The 25,565-nt window shown below is 46.8% G+C and overlaps 2 protein-coding genes across 5 annotated transcripts in view; one reads left to right on the top strand and one right to left on the bottom strand.

Moving 5' to 3' along the window:
• Nucleotides 1–1,200: 1,200 nt before the first annotated feature.
• LOC102999565 (ubiquinol-cytochrome-c reductase complex assembly factor 2) lies at nt 1,201–22,798 on the top strand. The gene is made up of 4 exons (XM_007186880.2): nt 1,201–1,368; nt 18,537–18,611; nt 19,752–19,821; nt 22,618–22,798. Exons 1-4 carry the CDS (start codon nt 1,231–1,233, stop codon nt 22,743–22,745), a joined length of 411 nt encoding a protein of 136 aa, XP_007186942.1. The 5' UTR covers nt 1,201–1,230; the 3' UTR covers nt 22,746–22,798.
• Nucleotides 22,799–22,900: 102 nt separating this feature from the next.
• ITPR3 (inositol 1,4,5-trisphosphate receptor type 3) overlaps nt 22,901–25,565 on the bottom strand; it is a 67,171-nt gene continuing 64,506 nt past the window's right edge. For all 4 annotated transcript variants that reach the window (XM_057554339.1, XM_057554340.1, XM_057554341.1 and 1 more), the window contains 2 exons: nt 25,170–25,331; nt 22,901–24,629 (listed from right to left, as the gene is read on the bottom strand). In XM_057554339.1, the coding sequence (XP_057410322.1) occupies nt 24,561–24,629; nt 25,170–25,331 (231 nt within the window). In that variant the 3' untranslated portion in view covers nt 22,901–24,560. The remainder of the gene's footprint in view (nt 24,630–25,169; nt 25,332–25,565) is intronic.

Raw genomic sequence — 25,565 nt, 5'->3', positions numbered from 1 at the left:
ATCACACACCCTGGGTCCCCAAAGGTTCTCATTCATAGGTCTTTACCCTTAAGGACTTCAGACAGTTCAGAGCTGTTCCCGGTTTAAAACCACCCACTGATTTTTCCTCCTCCCTCTTCAGCTCTCCCATTCTGCCCCAGGCCTGGCTCTTGCTATGGAAGGAATGTCCCTCCACTCCCGCTTATCCAAACTCTAACCATCCTCAAGGCCCAGCCCAAAGGCTATCTCCTTCGGAAGCAATCCCTGATCTTCCTCCTCCTAATCTCCTGAACAGCTAGAAGTACTAGTTCTTTCTCCAAACTCCTAGTATTCCCTAACACTTCAATTAAAGCCCTTGTCACTTTTAACTTTGTGTTTTGGTTATGTGTTCACTTCCTGACTCAGGGCAGGAGTCTCCTGGACTTATGAATTAGGCAAGGTGAGAAGGAAGAGGTTTGCGGTAAGCCAAGTGTGTGCACAGGATGGTCCTGGCTAAATTCAGGCAGTAAAGATGCAAAAGGGGGCTGAGGCTTTCTTAAGGAAAATCTGGAAGGTGGGGGTATCTTTTGAAAAGAAAAATCAGAACATCCCACACGATATGCAGCTGGAGATGTAGAAGAGAAGGCTTGGTGAGACAAGTTTTTCCAGACTGAATCAACCCAGATGACGTTGCTCAAGCAGGGAAAAGTAGCTGGCTTGGGGAAGGGGCGCTCAAAAGGATACTGATAGAAGCTGAGGAAAGGACAGAGCTGAGGAGCACTAAAGAAGGAATTGTGGCAGATCACCAAATGGTAGCGACAGGTACAGGACTGTGAGAAAGGGGAGGGGGGCTGCGAACCACGTGTGCATGCTACGTCATTAAGTTCAAACACATCTTCATCGAATAACCACTTGTATTTACATGCAAATGTATTCGCTTATGCAATTAGCAGAGGTCTCAGAGGAGAGTTTTTTAGTCTGGAGCTTATGCAGTCACTGAAAAAGAGAAGGAAGCTATCCCCGGTGTACTCCACGCCTGATTTGCTCCTGGGAACCGGGTTGGTTCCAGGAAGACGAAGACTGAATTAGCTGGCCCGGCAAAGACAGGGGAGCAGCGGCCCCTCCCGGAAAGCGGCAGGGCGCCGGCCAAGTGGCGCAGGCTCACTCCTCCCTCCCACCCCACCTCTTCGGGAAGTCGTTGATGCTTAGTGCGCAAGCTCCATCGGTTCCCTCCGACTCCTCCCTCAGGGGCGGAGACAAGGAGGGCCCAAGATGGCGGCTAGCCGCTACAGGCGTTTTCTTAAACTCTGTGAGGAATGGCCAGTGGACGAGACCAAAAGAGGCCGGGACTTGGGCGCTTATCTGCGGCAGCGGGTAGCGCAGGCCTTTCGGGAGGGAGAGAACACGCAGGTGACCAGACTGTGGGGTCCGCCTGCGGCGGGGAGGCGGTTGGGGCGAGGGGAGGAAAGGAGGAGGCAGGGCGGGGCCCACGAGCGGCCTGGCGGCGGGGCCCCGCGCATGCGTGCGCCTTTCCTCCCTGGCCGCGCGTACCTGGGGACCCTTTTAACGCCCAGGGAAACTGCGGAGAGCGGTGATCCTATCTTCTACTCAGTACTTTCACCTGGCTGCACGTTGGAGGTTCCCGAGGAGCTTTTTAAAAATCTAGATACCTGGGACCATTCGACCTTGTTGAATCAGAATCTCGGGGGGGTGAGGCCTTGGCCTCAGTGTTTTTAAAAGCTCTCGATGATTCAGGGTGCAGCCAGGGTTGAGTCCCACAACACCAGTCCTAGGTGGTGACAGTCATAGGCTTATTGCTCCCCTGACACGATGCCATTACTTCGAAGTGTTGTGCAGTGTTTGAGCTGATGCCCAAGGACCTATGCAGGGTCCCCACTAAGCCTTGGTGTGCTTCCTGGGCCCTTGTAAGCCCGTGCGGCAGGTTTGAGTCCTCACCCCGTGCCCATGTGTGTGAGTAGTAGACCTGTGTTCTTGCTCTCCTCCAGGTTGGTGCTGCACTTCTGAGATTTGTTCATTCATACAGCACATACTTATGGAAAACCCACCATGTGCCAGGAACTGTTCCAGGTGCTGGGGAGACAGTAGTTAATTAGATGAGGTCCTGCCCACATGAAATTTAAGTTTACGTCCCAGTTCAGGACACAGTAAGCAAGTAGACACACATAGGGCAGTCCAGAGAAGTACTATGATGGATATGAAATAGAGTAGCATGGTAAAAGGGTAATATTAGTTATGATAGATAAAGCCTTACTGAGGAGGTGACACATAGATGAGACCTAAGGGAAGACGATGAGCCAACAATGAACACTTGGTGTTCTTTCAGGCAGTGCATTGGTCCTGAGGCAGGAAGCAGAAAGAAAGCGCAAGTGGCTGAAGGGTAGTGAGTGAAATGCCGTTTTCTAAGAGTTGAGTCAGGGGAGGACAGGAGTCAGGCACGGTAGGGTTTTATAGGCAGACTCTGTTTAGGGGTTGGATTTTATCATAAGACCAGTGAGAAACCTCTGGGGAGGTTTAGTCAGGGGGCTGATGTGACCTAGTTTACTCTTTTTTTTAAAGATCACTCTGGTTGTATCAGTGAATGGATTATAGGGAGGCAAGAATAGAAACAATCACTCTGGTAGCCCAGGCAGGAAATGGTGGTGGCTTGGATGAAGATGGCAGCACAGGAGATGGAAGTGGCCAGATTGGGGTTGCAATGTGAAGGTTGCATCAACAGGACTTGCTGATGTATTGGATATAGGGTAAAGGGAAAGAGGAACCAAGGATAACACCTAGATTGTTTTGGCCTGAGCAACTCGGTGCAAGGTGGTGCCGTTTACTGACATGGGGAAGACGAGATGAGGAACAGGTGAGGCGTGGGAAGAACATCTTTAGTTTGGTGTTCAGACATGTTAAACTTGAGATGCAAAGTGGATTTACTTCCAAGTGGAAATGTCAAAGTAGACAGTGGGATATTTGAGCCTGGGGCTCAGGCAAGAGGTCAGACACATGAGATGTGACACATACACACACAGCCTGAAGAAATGACTTTTGCGAAATTTGGCCACAACCTGTCAAAGCAGGAACATGGCTTTTTGGCAACTTAGCCCAACCCAGACCCAAGCCAGCGCACCTAATGGAGCAAGAACATCATGCCCAGTGGCATCATCGAAACCAAGTGCTGACTGGGTGGTGGGCATGGACGGAGTGTCTGGCTCAGGGCTTTGTTGGGGGGTTTGGGGTGTCACACAACACTGAGGGCCCTCACACTTCTTACAGTGGTCTTCACTGGCCTGTAGTATAAAGATCTTGAAGGCAAGAGTCATAGTCCCAACTCTGCAAATCCCATAGCCCATAGACTTTCTAGGGCTATGCTCCCTTCATATTTTCAGTGTGAGCTGCCTGAGAATAGAGACGGTGCTATTTTTATCTTTCTCCCCACAGTGTCTAGCATAGTTCCTGGCACATAAAAGACACTCAGTAAATGTCTGAATGAATGGGTAAATAAATGATTGGTTATGGTTCATGAGACAAAAATCATTTGAATATAGTTGCAGATGTAGCAGAACTAGATGGAGAGAAGTTTTGAAGAGTGAGAAGGGAATATTTCTGTGCCCTGAGTGGTGAGAATTAATTTGTGAGCTTACTCTGTGTGGGGAAGTGCAGGAACTACAGAAGAGAGATATAACCTGGTCCTTATCACCAAGGAGCTTACAGTTGGACAGACACGTGACTTGCTTTAATGAAATTCGGATGGTGAAACCAGCCAGCAGAGAAGCTGACAGAGGCTAGATCCCTGGGGAGGTGACAGTATGACATTCACCTACTTGACTGTTAGTGTAAGAGGAGCCAGAAAAGGAGGGTAGAGCTTTCTCTTCTGGAGTTGTCATCCTTTGTCGTCACCTAGGGAGATAGTTCTGATGAGTAGAAGGCGCACACGAATTTGAGTCATGGCTGCAGATGCAAGTCATGGCTCGGTTGATGGTTCCAGAGCAGCTGATGAATGCATCCCTGGTAGAGTGAACCAGTGCATCATGATGGCAGCAGGCACATGACTCAGGACCACTGTTGTGGTACCTCATCCTGATGTCACCCAAGAATGCACCTGGGCTTATTAGTAAATCTTGGTGGTAATTTTTAGAAGGAGCAGTCCCTTGCTGGAATTGAGAACAGCGCTGTGAGTCACTCCCACTCACACCCCCGGATCATTTATAAAGAACTTGAGAAAGAAAGGTGGTTCATTAAGCTGGCAGCCAGGGGCAGGCACTCGACCCGGTCAACTGATGGGTGTGGAACTCCCCCTCGGTTATGCCATGTGCTAGAAGGACAGGACTAGAGGGGAGGCAGCTCTCCGCCGCGTGTTTGTTCCTGTAGAGGAGAGGAGCAGGCAGTCCTGCTCTCAGCCTTGTGGCTTCCTGCATCTGAACAGTAACGCTGAACGCATGCATGGCACACTTGCATGCATGGTCTCATTTAGTCTATTCCTTAGTGCAGCTGAGTTGAGGTCACCAACACTGTTCCCATTTTACAGGTGAAGAAACAAAATCTGAAAAGAAAAACAACTTATTCCGGGTTCCCCAGGAGTTAAATGGCAAGACAAGGGAGCATTGTCTTCTTTGTGCCTGAACTATCCTCAGCTCCCATTCCTCCCAAGTTATTTCTTCTTGTTAGAAAGGCCTCTTGTTCCGTGAACTTCAAGCCCTCCCTTCCCCTCACTTCCTGCTCAAGACCTCTTTGGACCATGGACAGTTTTGGCAAAGAGTTAAACATCCCTCTGTTTACCCACCTGCTTTTCTTTGGCCCAGCCCCTACCTCCCCAGTGTGGATGGGGAGAAAGATGGTCCTCAGGTGGGACACCAGCACAGAAAAGCCAGAACCACTAGAAAGCAAATTAATCATTCAGACTTGAAACCAGGGTACAAAAATAACTGCCTCCATTTATTCCACCACAGATTGCCCTTTGGGGAGTCTCACAGTCCACTCCACCCTAAACCCACCAAGAGGGAGGTGGGAAGCAGAAACACACTTAACACCTCTTACACCCTCTATCCTATTGTGCAGTTTTTTAAAGCTAATGTTTATGGATTTTGCCCCCTTTCAATTCAGTTTCCCTAAGAGAACGCGTGGTCCCTGCAGCCCCAAGAGCTTAATAAAAGAATCACAAAATGGGGGAAGGTGGCAAAACAACAGTAATTGTTGACTTAAGTACAGGGGAAGGTGCAAACTCTTCTAATGAGTTCATTAGATGCACAGGCAGCTTCCTAAAAGGTCCCTGGCAGCACCCACTTATCCAGCACGGGGCACAGCTCTGAGGAGCCACCCAGGAAGGGGCTCGCCCACCAGGGAGTTCTTGTATTAAATACCCAGGTTGAAATAATATCGGCCCCGTTTGAAAGGAGTTGAACTTTGTCTTGGATTGGCAGTAATGTAGGTGATACATCCAACTCCTCAGAGGGGAATTCAAAGGTTTTTTGTGATTCTGTTTTCTCAGTCATCCCGTCAGGGCCTGGTCTGTGGCTTAGTGTGGCGGGGTGTAGCCCTGTGTGTGTTGGCAGTGGTGATGCCATCCAGCGTTACCCACCCCCGTGTGTGGGTCCTCTGAAGTCCAGTTTTTGAGGAAGGGCCTGAGAACAGATTATGCGATTTTTAGTTGTAATATTGAGCCCACTGCAAAACAGCCGTTGTGAGGAGAATCATGTCAGAGAGGGAATGCAGGCATCTCCATCTCTTTTTCTCCCCCAGTTCCGGATGGAGCTGGAGGGAGTTAAGGTAGTGTTTAGACCAAGGCATGGCAGTTTTCTAGGCATGTTTAGAGATGTAGATGCTCCTCCTGGAGGGCTAGATTATCCAACACTTTCAGTGGGTCACCACTTAGAGATCTTTGGGTCTGCCTGTTGCCTCCTGGACTAATGCAGCTTTGTGAGGCCTTCACTGTTGTCTAATCCAGCCTATGTCCTGCCCCCTAACCACACCCCAGCGTGTGCCCCGGCCCCAATGAGGGCTTCTTCTCATTGCCTCCCAAATTGGTCATAATGTAAATGGTTCTTTTTTTTTTTTTTAAATATATTTGATTTACAGTGTTGTGTTAGTTTCAGGTGTACAACAAAGTGATTCAGTTATATTGGCCAAAAAGTTCATTCAGGTTTTTCCGTAAGATGTTACCTGTTACCCCCTATATACTATATATAAACTATATATGTATATACTATACATATGTTCTTTTTCAGATTCTTTTCCATTATAAGTTATTACAAAATACTGAATATAGTTCCCTGTGCTATACAGTAGGTCCTTGTTGTTTATCTATTTTATGTATAGTAGTGTGTATCTGTTAATCCCAAATTCCTAATTTATCCCTCCCCTGCCTCCCCTTTGGTAACCATAAGATTGTTTTCTATGTAGGTGAGTCTGTTTCTGTTTTGTAAATAAGTTCATTTGTATCATTTTTTAGATTCCACAAATAAGTGATATGATATTTGTCTTTCTCTGACTTATTCACTTAGTATGATAATCTCCAAGTCTATCCATGTTGCTGCAAATGGCATTACATCATTCTTTTTTATGGCTGAGTAATATTCCATTGTATCTGTGTACCACATCTTCTTTATCCATTCATCTGTCGACAGGCATTTGGGTTGCTTCCATGTCTTGGCTATTGTAAATAGTGCTGCTATGAACATTGGGGTGCATGTATCTTTTCTAATTAGAGTTCTAGTCTTTTCCAGATATGTGCCCAGAGTGGGATTGCTTGATCATATGGCAACTCTATTTTTAGTGTTTTAAGGAACCTCCCTGCTGTTCTCCATAGTGGCTGTACCAATTTACATTCCCACCAGCAGTGTAGGAAGGTTCCCTTTTCTCCACACCCTCTCCAGCATTTGTTATTTGTAGACTTTTTGATGATGGCCATTCTGACTGGTGTGAGGTGACACCTCATCGTAGTTTCGATTTGCATTTCTCTAATAATTAGTGATGTTGAGCATCTTTTCATGTGCCTATTGGCCATCTGTATTTCTTCTTTGGAGAAATGTCTGTTTAGGTCTTCTGCCCATTTTTCGATTGGGTTGTTGGTTTTTTTTGTTGTTGAGGTATATGAGCTGTTTGTATATTTTGGAAATTAAACCCTTGTCAGTTGCATTGTTTGCGAATATTTTCTCCCAGTCCTTAGGTTGTCTTTTTGTTTTGTTTATGGTTTCCTTTGCTGTGCAAAAGCTTGTAAGTTTGATTAGGTCCCATTTGTTTATTTTTTCTTTCATTTCTTTTGCCTTGGGAGACTGACCTAAGAAAACATTTGTATGATTTATGTCAGAATGTTTTGCCTGTGTTCTCTCTTCTAGGAGTTTATAGTGTCATGTCTTATACTTAAGTCTTTAAGCCATTTTGAGTTTATTTTTGTGTATGATGTGGGGAGTGTTCTAACTTCATTGATTTACATGAGGCTGTCCAGCTTTCCCAACACCACTTGCTGAAGAGAATGTCTTTTCTCCATTGTATATTCTTCCACCTTTGTCGAAGAGTAATTGACTGTAGGTGTGTGGGTTTATTTCTGGGCTCTCTATTCTGTTTCATTGATCTGTATGTCTGTTTTTGTGCCAGTACCATGCTATTTTGTTTACTGTAGCTTTGTAGTATTGTCTGAAGTCAGGGAGGGTTATGCCTCCAGCTTTGTTCTTTTTCCCCAGGATTGCTTTGGAATTCTGGATCTTTTATGGTTCCATATAAATTTTAGGATTATTTATTCTAGTTCTGTGAAAAGTGTCATGGTTAATTTGATAGGGATCACATTAAATCTGTAGATTGCTTTGGATAATATGGCCAATTTAACAATTTTAATTCTTCCAATGCAAGAGCATGGGATATCTTTCCATTTCTTTGAATCATCTTCAGTTTCCTATATCAGTGTTTTATAGTTCTCAGCATATAAGTCTTTTACCTCCTTGGTCAAGTTTATTCCTAGGTGGTTTTATTTTATATATATATTTTTTGATGTGATTTTGAAAGGGATTTTTTTAGCTTTCTCTTTCTGATATAGAGAAATGCAACTGATTTCTTTATGTTAATCTTGTATCCTGCTACCTTGCTGAATTCATTTATCTGCTCTTAAAGTTTTTGTGTTGAGTGTTTAGGGTTTTCTGTATAGAGTATCATGTCATCTGCATATAATGACAATTTTTACCTCTTCCTTTCTAATTTGGATACCTTTTATTTCTTTTTCTTGTCTGATTGCTGTGACTAGGACTTCCAATATTATGCTGAATAGAAGTGGTAAGAGTAGGCATCCTTGTTTCATTCCAGATTTTAGTGGGAAGGCTTTCAGCTTTTCACTGTTGAGTATTACATTGGCTGTGGTTTTGTCATAAAGAGCTTTGATTATGTTGAGATATGTTTCCTCTGTACCCACTTTGGTGAGAGTTTTTATCATGAATGGATGTTGAATTTTATCAAATGCTTTTTCTGCATCTGTTGAGATGATCATGTGGTTTTTGTCTTTTCCTTTGTTTATGTGGTGTGTCGTACTGATTGATTTGCATATGTTGAGCCATCCTTGTTAACTTGGGATGAATCCAACCTGATCATGGTGTATGATCCTTTTTATATGTTGTTGGATTTGGTTTGCTAGTATTTTATTGAGAATTTTTACATCTATATCAATCAAAGATATTGGCCTGTGATTTTCTTTTTTGGTGGTGTCTTTGTCTGGTTTTGGTATCAGGGTGATGGTGGCTTCATAGAATGACTTTGGGAGTGTTCCCTCCTCTTCAGTCTTTTGAAGAAGAGTTTGGGAAGGATCAGTTTAAGTTCTTTGTATGTTTGGTAGAATTCCCTAGTGAAGCCATCTGGTCCTGGACTTTTGTTTGCAGGGAGTTTTTTTTTTTTTATTACAGATTCTGTTTCACTTCTAGTGATCAGTCTGTTCAAATTATCTATTTCTTCTTGGCAATTCCCTGGCGGTCCAGTGGTTAGGACTCAGCACTTTCACTGCCATGGCCCGGGTTCAATCCCTGATCAGGGAACTAAGATCCCGTGAGCCATGCAGCATGGCCAAAAAAACCCCAAATTATCTATTTCTTCTTGATTCAATTTTGGTGGGCTGTATGTTTCTAGAAACTTGTCCATTTCTTCTGGATTGTCCAGTTTGTTGGCTTATAATTGTTCATAGTATTCTCTTATGGCTTCTTGTATTTCTGTGGTATCAGTTGTTATTTCTCCTCTTTCATTTCTTATTTTGTTTATTTGGGTCCCCTCTTTTTTCTTCTTGGTGAGCCTAGCCAGAGGTTTGTTGATTTTGTTTATTCTTTCAAAGAGCCAGCTCTTGGTTTTATTGATTTTTTTCTATTTTTTTAAAATCTCTATCTTATTTATTTCCTCTCTAATCTTTACTATTTCCTTCTTTCTGCTGACTTTAGGTTTTGTTTGTTCTTCTTTTTCTAATTCTTTTAAGTGGTAGGTTGGGTTGTTTATTTGAGATTTTTCTTGTTTTTTTGAGGAAGGCCTGTATTAGTATGAACTTCCCTCTAAGAAATGCTTTTTGCTGCATCCCATAGATTTTATATGGTTGTATTTTCATTGTCATTTGTCTCAAGGTATTTTTTAATTTCCTCTTTGAATTTGTCATTGACCAATTGGTTTTTTAATAACGTGTTGTTTAGTCTCTGTGTAATCGGTTTTTTTTCTCGTTTCTCTTTCTGTGGTTTACTTCTAGTTTCACGCCATTATGGTCAGAAAATATGCTTGAAATAATTTCTATCCTCTTAAATTTATCAAGGCTTGTTTTGTGTCCTAATATGTCGTCTACCCTAGAAAATGTGCTATGTGCACTTGAAAAGAATGTATATTCTGGTTTCTTTGGATGTAGTGTCCTGAAAATATCAAATTAAGTCTAACTGTTCTCTTGTGTCATTGAGGATCTCTGTTGCTATTGATTTTCTGTTTGGAAGATCTGCCCATTGATGTCAGTGGGGTGTTAAAATCTCCTACTTTTATTTTATTCCCATCAATTTCTCCCTTTATGTCTGTTAGTATTTGTCTTATGTATTTAGGTGCTCCTATGACATATATTGGGTTCATATATGTTAATGAGTGTAATATCCTCTTCTTGCATCAATCATTTTGTCATTATGTAGCATCCCTCTTTATTTATGGCCTTTGTTTTGGGTTTTGTTTTTTTTTTAATAAATTTATTTATTTATTTATTTTTGGCTGCGTTGGGTCTTCATTGCTGCACGTGGGCTTTCTCTAGTTGCAACGAGCGGGAGCTACTCTTCATTGTGGTGTGCGGGCTTCTCATTGCGGTGGCTTTTCTTGTTGCGTAGCACGGTTCTGGGCACGCTGGCTTCAGTAGTTGTGGCACACGGGCTCAGTAGTTGTGCTTCTTGGGCTCTAGAGTGCAGGCTCAGTAGTTGCAGCTCATGGGCTTAGTTGCTCTGTAGCATGTGGGATCTTCCCGGACCAGGGTTCAAACCCGTGTCCCCTGCATTGGCAGGCAGATTCTTAACCACTGTGCCACCAGGGAAGTCCCTATGGCCTTTGTTTTAAAGTCTATTTTGTCTGATATGATATTGTGACCCCCCCCCCACTTCTTGTGATTTGTGTTTGCGTGAAATATCTTTTTCCATCCCCTCATTTTCAATCTGTGGGTGTCCTTCGCCCAAAAGTGGGTCTTTTGTAGGCAGCGTGTTGTAGGCTCTTGTTTTATTATCCAATCTGCCATTCTGTGTCTTTTGGTCAGAGCATTTAGTCCATTGACATTTAAGGTAATTATTGACAAGTATGTATTTATTGCCATTTTAAATCTGGTTTTCCAGTTGATTTTGTATCTCTTCTTTGTTCCTTTCTTTTTGTTTTTCCTTTTGTGGTTTGATGGTTTTCATTTGTATTACACTTGAGTTCTCTTCTTTTTGTTTTTTTGTGAATCTGTTGTATGTTTTTGATTTGTGGTTAACCCTGGTTTTCAAGTATGTTAACCCATTACTGTATCTGCTTGCTTTAAACTGGTAGTCATATAAGCTTAAACACATTCAAAAAAATCTACATTTTCTTACTCCCCTCTCCCAAGTAAGAACAATATGATTCTGATGTCCTATTTTACATTTTCATGTTTATCCTTTTGCCATTCATTGTAGTTATAATTGCTTCCACAAATTTTTTTTGATTTTTCTTTTTTAAATGTATGTTCTGGTTTATTTAAGTGATCTACAATCCTTTCATATATTTGCTTTTCCTATTGTGATTTTCCCTTTCCTATAGATTCTTGCTTCTTTTCTATTTAGAGAAGACCTTTCAATATTCTTTTTAGGTTAGATCTAGTATTGCTGTATTCTTTTAGTTTTTGCTTGTGTGAGAAATTCATTATCTCTCCTTCTATTATAAATGATAATCTTGCTGGGTAGAGTATCCTAGGTTGCAGTTTTCTCCCTTTCAGGACTTTGAATATATCTTGCTACTCCCTTCTGGCCTGCAAAGTTTCTATAGAGAAATCAGCTGATAGCCTTATGGGGGTTCCCTTGTGACTTACACTTTGTTTTTCTCTTGCTGCCTTTAAAATCCTCTCTGTATCTTTAACTTTTGCCATTTTAATTATGATATGTCTTGGTGTAGGTCTGTTTGGGTTCATCTTGTTTGGGACCCTCTGTGCTTCCTGTACCTCGATATCTGTTTCCTTCTTTAGGTTTGGGAAATTTTCAGCCATAATTTCTTTAAATACATTTTTGATCCCCTTTTCTCTTTCTTCTTCTGGGATCCCTGTTATGCCTAGATTGGCACGCTTTGTGTCCCATAGGTCTTTTATGTTGCTTTCATTTTTTTTTTTCATTTGTCTTTTTGTCTGCCATTCTGATTGGGTGATTTCCATTATTTTGTCTTCCAGATCACTTATTCATTCTGCATTATTTAGTTTTCTATATATTGCCTTTAGCTCAGTTTTCATCTCGGCAATTAAGTTGTCTGATTTTGATTGCCTCCTCTTTATAGTTCCTAGTTACAGTGATCTGCATTTCTGTCGATAGCTTTTCTTAGCTCCTTCAGCATTTTTGTTACCTTCTTTTTGAACTCAGGGTCTGGTAGACTGGAGGGGTCTGTTTCATTGTTTGTTCTTATAGGGGATTTCTCTTGTTCTTATAACTGGGAGTGGTTCCTCTGCTTTTTCATTTTACTTATATTACTCTGACTCTATGAATTTAGGGGAAACAGTTATCTACTGTGGTCATGAAGGGCTGTTTTTATGTGGAAACACCCCTGTGTAGCCTGTGTGAGTCTAATATTTTTGGTGCAAAGGCTGTTTTTGGTATGGATGCCTGCCATGTCTTTCCTCAGGGTGTGCTGGCCCTTCTCCCCTTGATAGGGGGTGTGATTGGTGTTGTGGTGACCAGAGCCTGCACTGGATGTTGGGCAGGGCCTCCTCTTTGCTCTGTGGTTGTCACAGCCCTATCAGGGGCAGGGTCTGCTCCCCAGTTGTTGAAGTAGAAGCCCCCAGATCCAATCCTAAACTGTGGTGTGAGGTAGGTGGGACTGGAGAGCTCCCACTGGGAAAGGAGCTGCTGTGTATTCCTCCCCAGGAGTTGTCTACCTGGACATGCGCTCTGTAACATCTCCTGTCACCTGGTGTGCATGCTCAAAAAGTACACTGTTGTTGACACTGCCCTCGGCCCCACCTCTGCTGTGGGAATACCAGTAATCAGCTCAGATATCAGCCCTGCTTCTGCGTGTGCATGCCCACAAAGTTTGTTGTTGCTGGCACTAGACCTGCCTCAGCTAGGGGAGTGCCAGTAATCAGCTCAGATGTCCTGTAGAAGCTGCCGCTGGCCTAAATTTGCTAAAGTCACGCACCCGCCAGGAATCGGTTCAGATTTCAGCCCTACCTCTGCGTGTTGGCAACCCACTGGCGCTTGCGTGCTCCCAGAGCTCATAATGGTGGAGCCATGCCCGCCGTGAGCACCCAGAAAATGAGGCCGCTGTGGTGGGGTCACGTCCCCCGCTTCACACGCACGTTGACAGTAGACCCGGGCTCCATCCTGCACACAGCACCCCCAGCCTCGCCCCGGACCACACTCCAGGCCCTTCAGGCTGTCTCTGCGCAGCCAGAGTCCTCAAGCCCGAGTTCCAGCCCCCAGCCGCTCCGCACACCAGCAGGCATGTGTCTTGGGCTGGGAAGTGCAGCAAGGTAGCGTGGACTGTCTGTGCTGGTCTCCCTCTGTCCTGCCTGCCACAGGCCGGCTGCTGTGCTCTCCTCTGAGGCTCCCTATCTGTCCCAGTGGACCTCCCAGTCGGTGAAGGGGGTTCCCAGGGTAAAGGAACCTTTCCCCTTTGAAAGCTCCCTCCCGGGGCACAGGTCCCGTCCTGATTCCTGATTTTTTTTTTTTTCTTTCATCCTATCCGGTTCTGTGGTGATCTTTCTTGCAGCTTTGGTTGTATGAGATCTTCTGCCAGTGTTCAGTGGGTATTCTGTGAGAATTTTTCAACATGTAGATGTGTCTTTCATGTATTTGTGGGAGGACGTGAGCTCCACATCCTTCTATTCTGCCACCTTGATCTCTGCTCCCAGGTTCTTAACCTTTGAGAACCTAGTGCACTGTGGACCAAAGCCCAGACACAGAGCTTGTCAAGAATCTGGTGGCTTCCCAGGCCTTGAAGCACTCCTTGGCGCGGCTTAAGACCCTGCCTGCCTGGACCATCCTTGTCCCCCTGCCTTTTCATGCCTCTTCCTCCCAGTCCCTCCTCTGATCCCCATTCTGCCCAGCTCTGAAGTCTACACTCCTCAAAGTGAGGGACTCTGACTCCCCATCACTCTGTGAACTGTCACTGCAGTGAAACGCAAACCTTCCCTGTAAGGGAACCACACCTGCCATGTGAGCCAGGCCTGGTAGCTAGCTCCTGCTTCTGATCTCCTGTAACTCTTGGCACTCAGTTACACTCTGTCCTGGTCATTTTTATAGCTACTTTTTTTTTTTAATTTTAATTTTAATTTATTAATTTATTTATTTATTTTATTTTTGGCTGTGCTGGGTCTTCGGTTCGTGCGAGGGCTTTCTCTAGCTGCGGCAAGTGGGGGCCACTCTTCATCGCGGCGCGGGGACCGCTCTTCATCGCGGTGCGCGGGCCTTTCACTATCGCGGCCCCTCCCGCTGCGGGGCACAGGCTCCAGACGCGCAGGCTCAGTACTCGTGGCTCACGGGCTTAGTTGCTCCGCGGCATGTGGGATCTTCCCAGACCAGGGCTCGAACCCGTGTCCCCTGCATTGGCAGGCAGATTCTCAACCACTGCGCCACCAGGGAAGCCCATGTCCTGGTCATTTTTTATTTTTAATGTGTGTGTATCTTGTCTCAGCTTGATTGCCAACTTCCCTGGAGCCGAGGCTGGATCTTTATGTACCCTCACAGCCGCCTAGCAGAGCTCTCTACATAGTAGATGCTCAAGAAATAGATTTTCAGTTGAATTCAAGGGAATAGACTCCCATAATGGAATGAACTCATTTTGGAAGTTCATTACCAAGTCATGAAAACCTTTTCTCATAGATCCTCCTGGACTGAATCCAGCTCTACCTTAATTAGCAAAGCAATTTGCAACACTTTCCCAAAAGTGCTTATGCATCCCTTTGTGTGACTGGAATAGGGACCGCTGTACCAATTGCTGTCACCACCCAATATTCAATTTTGAAAATCAAAATCAGTGCCTGCGGCAGTGATGTAGATTTGTATGTATAAAAGTTTAATATGGTAAAGAGAAATTTACTGACAACTGAGCGGGGGAAATGCAAAAGGAGCAAAAATAGAGCCATAAAGGACACTTTGTCACTTGAACATCTATTTTATTCACATTTAGGGAGCAGAGCTGAATTTTTCATAATACCCCACTGCTGCCTTTTTCAAACCCAGCTTTGCTATTAGTCCTAAAATGTCCGTAATCTCATTAGGTGTGAATGCAAAATCAGGTAGTTTAAAGCTTGTATATAAGAATGTTTCTAAAAGTGCACAGTACACTTCATCGGGAAAACTGTGTATTTCAAAATTCAGTGATGCTTGCACTGGAGTCTGTGAATAAAGTGTAGGATGTAGGTATGTGGTGAGGCTTCCGGAATTAGACAAGTATTTCTATTGATGTACTTTTAAGTAGTAAATAAGACTATTTTGTAATTGCTGGGCTTGGATTGGGTGTGACTAGGAACCCAGAATTGGCCTTGGCTCCATCTCTACTTAGGCAGTAATAACTTGGCTTGAAGTTGCCGTACCTCAAACTCTCATCACCTCCACTGAGCTACTTTTACAGCCTCGTACAGACACCTTCTGACCTCAGATGAGAAATTGGGTGACAAGGTCATTTTTTGGTGATTGGTTATTTATAGGTGCTTCTCAGATTATTCTTTGAGGCTCCAGGCTTTATGGAAAGTATCTGGGAGACTGTCTCTTTAATACTGAAGGACTTCTGCGAGGTTCAGGGAACACAGAGGGTCACTTTGATTTTTGAGCAATGCTCTGTGACCCCATCCTCTCTCTCTCTGTCCCTCCCCTCTGCCCTACTTCTCTGTCAGAGGTGGGAAAAGCTGGGCAGGAAGGAGACACCCTGCTCGCCCCACTGAGGGTACAGACAGAGGTGGCTGAACAGCCCTCCGGCCAACTCTCACTGTTAGATTTGGAGGAAAGGCAGTAGGGGACTCCTTTTGGCAGCATCTCTGAGGGTGAGGATCTGGTGGGAGCGCGGGTCTGGTGAGGACGCGATGTGTTGGTGGTCTGCCAGCAGTGAGGGAGCCCGGGAGAGAGGCGCTGGGCAGAGTCAGTGCTGTGAATGCCTTTCTTAATTAAGAGCTGGGTTGGGAGGGTGGTCGGTGGTGATGGGAGGGGAAGGTTGGGTTGCACGGCCATCAGGTGGAGGACAGGTGCTGCAGACAGCCACTCGCTCGGCGGAGACCAAGGGTCAGTGCGTGATCCCCGCCAAGCTGATCATGAAACGCTTGGGGACCACTGAGAGCCATCAATCTCAGGGCCGGAGGTCCAGTCAGGGACAGAGTGAAGCTTCGGTGATTTTCCATCCCTTCATCACTTCCACCTCTAGCCATACCCTGCAGTCACACCAGCAGCACCGATCCGCTGATGTGTCCTAATTGCTGTACCCTGGGCGTGTGCATGAGCTGGTCCTGTGCCTGGAGAGCCCCCACGTCCTACTGGTAACTTCTGCCCACCCTCGCCGTGACCCTTGGCAGGGCTTCCTTGGCTCCGCTGATGGTGTCAGGGGCCCTCCACGCACCCCTCATTCCGCTGTCACCGGGATCGTCCTGAAGTCTTCTTTCGCCTTGTAGTTAGTGCAGTAAAGGCCTGTGTTTACTATAACTGTTTACTACTAATAGTAACCAAGACTAATCCCTCACATTCGTCAGTGTTCCTGGCCCTGAATTCAGAGCAGTCCAGGCGTTACCTTACTTATCCTCACATCGCCCTCAGAAATAGGGACAATTATTATCTTTTCTTTTAAAAGAAAAGTTAAGTTGGCCAGTATGTTTCAAAAATGTCAATGCTGGGAAGACAAAGAAAGGCCGAGGAGGTGTCCCGGCGGCAAGGAGAAAGAAACGTGACAGGTAGTGCAGGAGGCGATCCTGGGCCTAAAGGACTGTTTTTTTTCTGTAAAGAGTTTTACTGAGACAATTGACAGAGTTGGAATATGGACGATGGAACAGATAGAAGTGTTGTATCAATGTTAAATGTCCTGAATTTGGTCATGGAACTGTGGTTATATGAGAGAATGTCATTGTTCTTAGGAAACATACTGAAATATTATGTATATATAGATAGAGAGAATGATAAAGGAAAAGTGGGAAATTTTTTTTTTAAGTGTCGGGGGCAGAGGGAGATGGAGTGATTTGCCCGATACCCCTTAGCTGGTAAGGGATGAGATCCAAATGCAGGCAGTTGGACTCCACAGCTCCCCACAGCTATGCACACCTGCTCTGACATGGGCCGGGCACACTCTAGGTTCTCTTAAATTTATAAGCAAACACATCTGTACAGGTATGAAGAGGGCAAGCAAATGATGAAATGCACAATTATCTTTTGATAATCTACATAATATTCTTTAAAAGTTTGGCTGGTGTTACCCTCTTCTTCCTTTTTCATCTTGTGCATTCTGTTCGTCTGTCATCTGGTTAGCTCTTAGTTTTGCATGCCCTGCTGAAGACAGAACATTCAAAACGCTTTCCCCCAAAGTGTATGCTGCAGAATTTTGTTCCAGCTGGACTTTCCCTGGAAGTGCCACCCGATGGGGAGTCAGACTCATGTGTTAATATCCGTTCTTCTTTTTCAGCCTTTAGCCCCAGTGCACTCAAATAATGCCTTTGATCATTAGTCAACAAACACTGGCTGCCTCCTCAGCCCATCACCTTCTCTCTTCTGATGTGGCTACCTGGGCGTTCTCATGATGGGTGGCCTGAACCTGGGGATGGATTGAGTAGAACTCAATGACAGGATTGTCTTTTTTGTTTGCTGTAAAGTGGGGACCTTATTTGACATGCACACGGAGGCAGAAGTGGAGCTGCCTATTAAAATGCTTAACTACTGATTTATTTATGCTCTGCCTTCTTTGAGAAAGGATTTAAGTTGGAAAAATCCATCATTTGATTTCTGGGAAAAAACATTGAAGAGAAAGTTTCATTCTGGGGAGCTTTCAGAATTCTTGGCAGAATAATGTAAGGAACTGTAGCTAAATAATGGCAAAGGCAGAAGGAAGGGAAAACTTTTTAAGAGGTATGAGAGGGAAAAACCCACCTCTCATCTGCATGTTGCCCGCGTTCCCTGGAATTTCCAGCAGGGCCATCCGGAGTATTGCTTTCTTTCCCCCTTTCTATTTGCAAGGCTTCCTAACAGGACCTAACTGGATTCTCCCTCGTGGTTCTCCTCAGTTCACTTGTTTCATCCTAAAATACTTTCTTCATGTTTCTTTCCTTGTAAAATTCAACAGCTCCCCACTTACCACAGATGAAAGCTCAGATTTTTTTTTTTTTGCCTTTCATAAAAGAATCTTTATTTAATACATTTCATATTGAAGGTTTAACTCAAAAAGCTCTTTCTTTTTCTCCCACCCAGGCTTTTTTACCTGCATGTTCAGGCCCTCAGCCAGATGGTCTGGTGTGAGGCATAGGTATAGCATCCCTGCCTCCTCTGCCCTGCTCATGCGACCGCCCCCACCAGGAAGGCCCTCTCCACTCTCCCCAGCTCCTGTGCATCCTTCAGAAACCAGCTTAGTCTCACTTCCATGATCCGCTGACCTCCTCTGACTTCTTGTGGCCCACACTGCCCCTAGCACTCCTGGAGTGTTGTGTTTTTACCGCAGTGCCTCCCACCGCGGTGGCTTGCTGTTTCACAAGTCACAGGTGTTCAGCAAATGTTTGTTTGCCAGTTGAGTTTTCCTGCAGGTTGGGGAGCTGCTGAGGTGGAGCCATTATTCCAAAAAGGTGATTTCTGACAGTGGGACCTGTGGTCAGAGAAGCCAGCTCTGAGCTGCAGGCCTGCTTCCTGTCCTTCCTGGAGGCATACAGTACAAGACCTGTGTGGGGGCAGGGCTCATTTGCTCACTTTCTTGGAGGTTTTGTTTTTCAGGTTTCAGAGCCTGAGGCCTGTGATCAGATGTACGAGAGCTTAGCACGGCTCCATGCAAACTACTACAAACTCAAGGTGAGTGGGCCACAGTCTTTTGTGTCGTCCCCACTGACTGGAGATGACCAATAAGAGTGAGTGTAATCTGATTATACGATGTTCCGTAAAGAATTGTGGTTTTGCTACTTTCAAATGTAACCAGTAATTTCAACCAAGCCAACTAAGGCACCTAGTAGAGGCTTTTAGGTCACCTAAATGAAAGCCGTTTTTTTTTTTTTTTTTTTTTTTATTGATTGATTTATGGTTGTATAGGGTCTTCGTTTCTGTGCGAGGGCTCTCCCTAGTTGTGGCAAGTGGGGGCCACTCTTCATCGCGGTGCGCGGGCCTCTCACTGTCGCGACCTCTCTTGTTGGGAGCACAGGCTCCAGACGCGCAGGCTCAGTAGTTGTGGCTCACGGGCCTAGTTGCTCCGTGGCATGTGGGATCCTCCCAGACCAGGGCTTGAACCCGTGTCCCCTGCATTGGCAGGCAGACTCTCAACCACTGGGCCACCAGGGAAGCCCCGAAAGCCGTTTTTAATTTTGAAGAAAAGCCATGTGTTTTATATGCCAGTGGGTGCTTCCGGGTGTGTCTGACAACTCTTGGATCTCACACATATTTTCCCACCCCCTCTGACGGAACTGGTCTTCCCCACACTCTGGTGATAAAGATGGGGTGACTGGGAAAGTCCTGTCAGACAAAGCTGGACCTCTCCTCGGCCCTGACATGATTGCTGTCAAATTCCGTTTAGTGTTATTTCCCCAGGCTTGAAAAATGTGCTCAGTAACCACAGATTTACATGGCCAAATGCCTAGTCTGTATGAAGAGGGGATTTCTTCTAAATCCTCGCTGCTCAAAGTGTGGTCCGTGAGCAGCAGCATGGGCACCACCCGGGGCTGGTTAGAAATGCAGAGTCATAGGCCCCACCCAGGCTCCCGAGGCCCAGCCTGCATTTTCCAGAGGGTTCAGGTGCATGTTCAAGTCAGAGCCGCCTCTCCAGACCGGACTGGTTTGGCCTCCAGGTGGCGTTGCGCTTCTCCTTCTGGCCTCCAGACACCCATGGCTTGTGAACTGCAGTTAGAGCGTGGCTTCTCTCCAGGATCATCCAGTCCCGGGTTGTGCTGCAGAACTAATCTTCTCTCCCCTCCCTCTCTCTTCCCCTCTGCCCCGTGTGACCAGTACCCTCGCCCCAGAGACACAAACTTCAGTGGTCTGTCCCTGGAAGAATACAAACTGATCCTGTCCACAGGTATGGAAAGCACAGCTGCTCCCCTTTCTGGTTGGTTTGCAAATGAGTCTTTGTGTTTGAGCGGCCAAGGGGAATTGTCTAATAAGACAGTTTTGCTTGATGGAAAGTCTTGTGGAATAGCCCACAGGAAATTCTGAAGCTACAGGGCTCATGCTTTTTTGGCTACAGAACATGGAGAAGGTCAAAGGCATTATTTAAAAAAAGCAAATCCATCTTTAGAGCTTTTAAATTCAAGGCTGGGCAGCAGGGAACAGGGGAATATGTATTTGCCAAATGGAAGTAGTTGAAATCAGGATGGAAGGAAAATAATTTTATCTTTATGGTCCTAAGGGGGCTTTATAAACACAAGGGTTTTAATTAAAACAAAAAGCCATTCAATAGACTTGTATGGGGATATCCGCCTAAGAGTTATCTGACCCAGGGGATGTGGTCTGTGGGTTAGATATGGGTTTAACTAGGTATGTTTTGGAGTCCTTGATAGACCCTGATTAACAAGAAAGGAAAAACCCTGCCTAGCCCAGCCCCTCCTTACTTCCCCATCTCCATTGTCACTGAAGGGGGACGGGGGGGGTGGTGGCAGGGGGAGCCTGGGTTGAAACAGGCAGGTTCTGGAAAATTAACTATTTTTATTGCCAAGGATACCACATATAAAAATAGGCTAACCTTTTCTGGGAGGGCATGGCCCTGAAACATTGCCTCCTGGTACTCTAGAAATTTCTCTTTCCTATTCCTCGGGCAGCCTTCAGCAACTAAGGTTTGAGGATTTAGGCTTCCAGAAAACTCTTAACCTTCTGAACAGATTAAAACCTGGTGGTGTCATCTGCTATTGTGTGTTGACTCTGATACTATTTTTATATTTACTCTCTGGAAAACTGGGGTAGAGATATTTTGGCCAGGCAGAATCACTTTATTGGCAATTTTTTAAAAAGTGTGTGTGTGTGTGTACACACCCACATACACATATATATAAACAAATGGTACCCCCATGTCCCTGGGCCCGTGTAATTACCAGCATCGATGCACAATGTCATTGTGAGGACCTGGAAGAGTTTGAGCAAAGTTTGAACTTGAAATTGGAATGGAAAGAAGTTCCAGAGGCTCAGCCTCTGCCTCTTTGTTAACTCTCGGGATGCCTGAGTTTGGAGAGAACGGGCCATAGCCAAGGAGGGGGAGATGTACGACTCCCCACCACTGGCCTGTGCTGCAGCTTGTCCTGGCTGGGAGTTCAGCCTTAGGAAATTAGCTGATAATTTGCTTTCACAGCGAGCCTCTTATTTTTGTTGTGACTCTGTGGAATAAGCTTACTGAGTGTTTCCTCGGACAGGGCAGGACACCTTGCAGTGTTTGTCATGAGGATTTGAGGGCCTGGCAAGTCTGAAATGCGGCTGCAGTCTAGGTCCCGAGTGTGTCCATCCTGGCTTGGGGTCCCGGGCATCTCTGAAGGAGGCCTCGGCGTGTCGGTGGACAGGGAGCCCTCGGCGTCCCGTTTTGTGCCCCACCAAGGAACCTGGACTTCTGGAAAAGTCCCAGGGTGGAATCCTGGCCGGAGTACAGTGCGTGTCCTAATTTAGTCAAGAGCCCACTGACAGTAAATGTTAATAGATGATGTAAGTTACCTTTTTGTTCAGAAAAGCTATTCTTTTTCTCCAGAAGTTTTATTAAGAGATGAAAATCCAGGCTATGAAATTTAAATAATGTGAAAATCTAAACTTAAAATACAAGTAAAATTAGGTATCATAGAACTTTAGCCCTGGAGAGACTTTAGACCAGTGGTTCTCAACCCAGGAGCGATTATGTCCCCCAGGGACCTGTGGCAATGTCTGGAGACCATTTTAGTTGTCACAGCTTGGGGGGGAAAGGGCAGTTTGCTACTGACATCTAGTGGGTAGAGGCCAAGATGCTGCTGCAGTGCCAGGTCAGCCCCACAACAAAGAATTATCTGGCCCCAAATGTCGCTGGGGCTGAGACTGAGAAACCCTGCCTTGGTTCCTTTAGGGGGGAGGGGTGGATGTATGTTTTTAAACAGAGGCCCCACTGGCTCCCACCAGCTCCTGCTGCCTTCACGCCTGTGAAGATGGCTACGTTTTCTTGAGTGTGGGCCAGGTGCCAGGTACGTCACCTCCATTATTTCCTTTAAAATTCACAACTTTTGAGGCAGGTGTTTTGATCTCCACTTTGCAGATGAGGAACCCGAGGCTCAGAGGGTTAACTGATTGCTTGAGGGGACCCAGTGTGGAAATGGTGGGCAGGGATGGGGGCCTATGTCCAGCTCCCTCCCGGGTGCCTGCTCAACTCCATAGCGTGGGGTGGACCCAAGTGTCTGGGGTCAAATCCCAGCTCCACCACTTCCTAGCCGTGTAGCCTGCTCAAGTTCCTTAACCTCACTCTGCCTCAAGTTTCCACATCTGTAAAATGGAGACAGTAAGGTCTGTGTGGCTCAGGCCAAGTTTTGAGATAAGCCTCTGGGCCTGTGGGTTGTGTAGCTGATGCTACAGTGCCTTTTCTTTGCTCACGTGGAGCAGAGCGGAGAGGGCCCTGCTTAGATGCTGAATGATGATTGGATGTGAACAGAGGCCACTGTAAGGACGGTCTCTGGTACACAAGTGCTCATCCACACTTGCATTTATTTGTCTGTTACCCTGCCTGATTTGCTTATCAGAAGTTGGGGCTACACTTCCCTTTCTTAGGAACATACTGTGAAAAGCGAGACATGCCTGTGTGGCGAAAGCCCTGTGGGGCCAACCTGTGTAATCATTTTAGACTTCAGCCTTTTTTTGTCGTCTTCTCCTTTTGCAGATACCTTGGAAGAGTTTAAGGAGATGAATAAAGGCATGTGGAAGAAACTGCAGGAGAAGTTTGCCCCCAGGAATCCCGAGGAGAAGCATAAGGCCTGGGCTCGGGCCTTATCACGCCTACATACCTAAGCGTAAAGTCGTGTACGTTGCCATTATCAATAAAATGCCCTGATTTCCCTGTCCTTGTAGTTCAGGAATCTCATCTGGCCTTCACAAGAAAGGAAGCCCTTGTTGCTCTAAAGAAAGCTCTGGCCTGAGGAGGGACGCCAGTTGAGCATCCGCCCGCCCACCAGTCAGGCTAGGATGTCCTCCAGGAGAGGAAGTGCGGGTCTCCGTCTGGGCCTGAGAAGGGAAGGTGACGGGGCCTCTGGGCAAGGTGCTTCCTGCACGGCCACAGGAGCCCCACCTGCCAACAGAGGTCTGGCTGGCTCCTGGCAAGATTCACAGGCTCCCTTTTGTTGTAGGAGCTCCTGGGAGAGAGCCAAAAATAGCGGTCAGTACTGAAGAAGGCGTCCTGTTGCAAACAGAAAGCAGCAGGAGTTGTATGACAGAGGGATGAGAAAAGCCTGCTTGGCCCTCCTCCCCACTGACTCAGAAGGCCAGAGCTCAGTCCTCTACCCCTGACCTTGCAGAAAAGCCATGTTCCAAGTTGGCTTAAGGGACAGAGTAGAGCTACCAACAGGCCAGGCAGGGCCTCAGCTTGAGTCGGCTTCAGCACTCGGGGCAGGTTCTGTGGGAGGCCACATGGCAGGCCCCCTACCCTGGCCGGGGACACACACAGGGTCACCTTATTACTCCACGGAACCTTAGCTCTTACCAGTAGACGTTTACATTCCCTACTTCAGGTTTCTTGTCAAGAAGAGAGCTGAGAGAAGGGGTAGGGCAGGGCCGACAGCACCCCTTGTTGGGAAGAAGTGGAAGTGGGTTCTTAACCTCATTGTACCTGGACTCCTCACTGTGTTTTGAAATGCATAAAATAAAATTCATAGGATTATGATAGAAACCAGTTATCCCGTAGTACAGTTCTGTCCCGGAATCGCTGCAAGACAGGATGGCATTCAGCATCTCCCAAGAGGCCAAGGTTAGGCCAGCAGGCAGGGCTCGTATTCTGTCCTCTGCCAGCGCCACGTTACCACCCACCCCAGCCCCTGGGGAGCACGGGAGCCAGCCTCCCTTTCTAACGGACTAGATTTATTAATTTATTTACGGTAATTAACATATTAGTTCTCGGGCCAAAGGATTTGTAAAACAGTACACCAAAAGGAGAAAACACAAGCAGTCAAAACCAGCCCCTGTTAACACGCCCCAGCCCTGTCACCTGGGCGTGTGACTCTTCCCCAGGAGGCCCAGGAGGAGGCAGGTCTCAGGACCAAGCCTATGGTCACCAGCCCAGCCGGGGCCGTGCGGAGGGGGTGGCGTGGACTCGGACACTGAGGTCTACGCACTGTACACGGCAGTTCTGAGGCACAGGGGGGCTGCACGGCCCTGGCCAGGGCTGAGCCTGGCACCGTGAATAAGTTAAATAACAAACAAAGCCCTAAAATCACTAGCGACAGCATCACCGCGCCCCTCCAGAGGTGGCAGTAACCAAAATGTAGTGCTTGGAATAAAAAGGAGACCCCACTCCTAATCCCCCGCCAGGAGGAGTACAAAGGCACATCAGTCATTGCTTTAAGGGACAAAGCAATAGTCCTTTAAGAGGACTTAGGCATTAAGGTAAGCCGAGTCCCACTGAGTTTCTGAGTTTTTTTTTAAGAGCTTGGTCTGGGCAGGACTGTCAGCTCTAGTTTCCCCTCTAGGCTGGTCAGAGTCTACGCTGGCCTGGGGCGGGGTCTGGCAGAGGTGGAGCTGGGGGTTGGGTGGGCACCTGGCCTTGAGGGGCGGTGTTCCCACTCTCAGCTCTCCAGTGTCGCATGTGGCCTGACGGGCCTTCCATGGCTCCACTCAGCGGCTCATGCAGTTCTGGACATCCACGAAGCCCAGGCGTTGCCTGCGTTTCCGCTGCTCCGTCATCTAGATTTAAACAGATGCCATCAGGTTGGATCAGGCCGCCCAGAGCCCACCCTCCCCCCAGCTGCGGTTCAGCCCTGGCGGCAGGCCGAGGCGCCCCCAGGGTGTAGCAGGGATGTCAGCCCCAAACCCTTGTCCTCAGCGCGTCACAAACCACTGATTTGGTGCAGCTGGGAAAGCACCCCACCTAAAAGAGGGGCTGCCGATTTCATTTAGTCACTGCCAGATGGAGCGGAGGATGCTCTGGGCAAGAGGGGATCTTTCTTGAGAAGCGGAAAGAGGCCTTACCCTCCCCGTCACCAGTCAACGCCTGAGGGGGACTCGCTAGAGCAAGGGAGGCCCCACACCAGCACGAGGTTCCGCTCAGCCCTGCCTTTCTGAGGTGCGAGGATAGGGGCCACGACCCCGTCTAGCTTTCCACAGAGGGGAAAAGAACAGGAGCCAGCAGGAAAGGGGAGCGTGAAGGCCCCAACACCCTCCCCCACGCCACCAGGCAGGCCCTGAGGCTGCCAGTGTGCTGCCAGGACAGGGCTAGGGGCACACCTGCTCCTTGAGCTCGTTGAGCTGGGCAGTGAGGTGGGACACCAGCTTCATGGTGGAGTTGAGCTTGTCCTGAAGAATCCGGATCTCGTTCTGCTCCCCCTCCCCCTCGTTGCTCACCAGTGACATGGCCCGCATCCGGGGGAACCAGTCCAGGTTCTTGTTCTGAAAAACATCACCAGTGGGGTGAGCGAGCTTGGGTCCAGCCGCCTTGTTTAGAAAAGCAGTTGTGTGGGGGGAGCCTGCTACCACACCCTTGGCCAGATTACTCCCCAGGGATGTGTCACGGGAAAATCTGAATTGACCTGGGTCCTCCCCAGGGCCAGAGTGAGCTGGCAGTGACCCTGAGCAGGCGAGGAGGCCACAGCACTGAGGCCAATTTCCGTTAGCCCGAGTCTC

The sequence above is a fragment of the Balaenoptera acutorostrata genome, chromosome 10 (genome assembly GCF_949987535.1).
Source record: "Balaenoptera acutorostrata chromosome 10, mBalAcu1.1, whole genome shotgun sequence".
In the NCBI taxonomy this organism is placed as follows: Eukaryota; Metazoa; Chordata; class Mammalia; order Artiodactyla; family Balaenopteridae; genus Balaenoptera; species Balaenoptera acutorostrata.
Note: the sequence above shows the minus strand (reverse complement) of the source record. Positions and strands in the feature narration are given on the sequence as shown.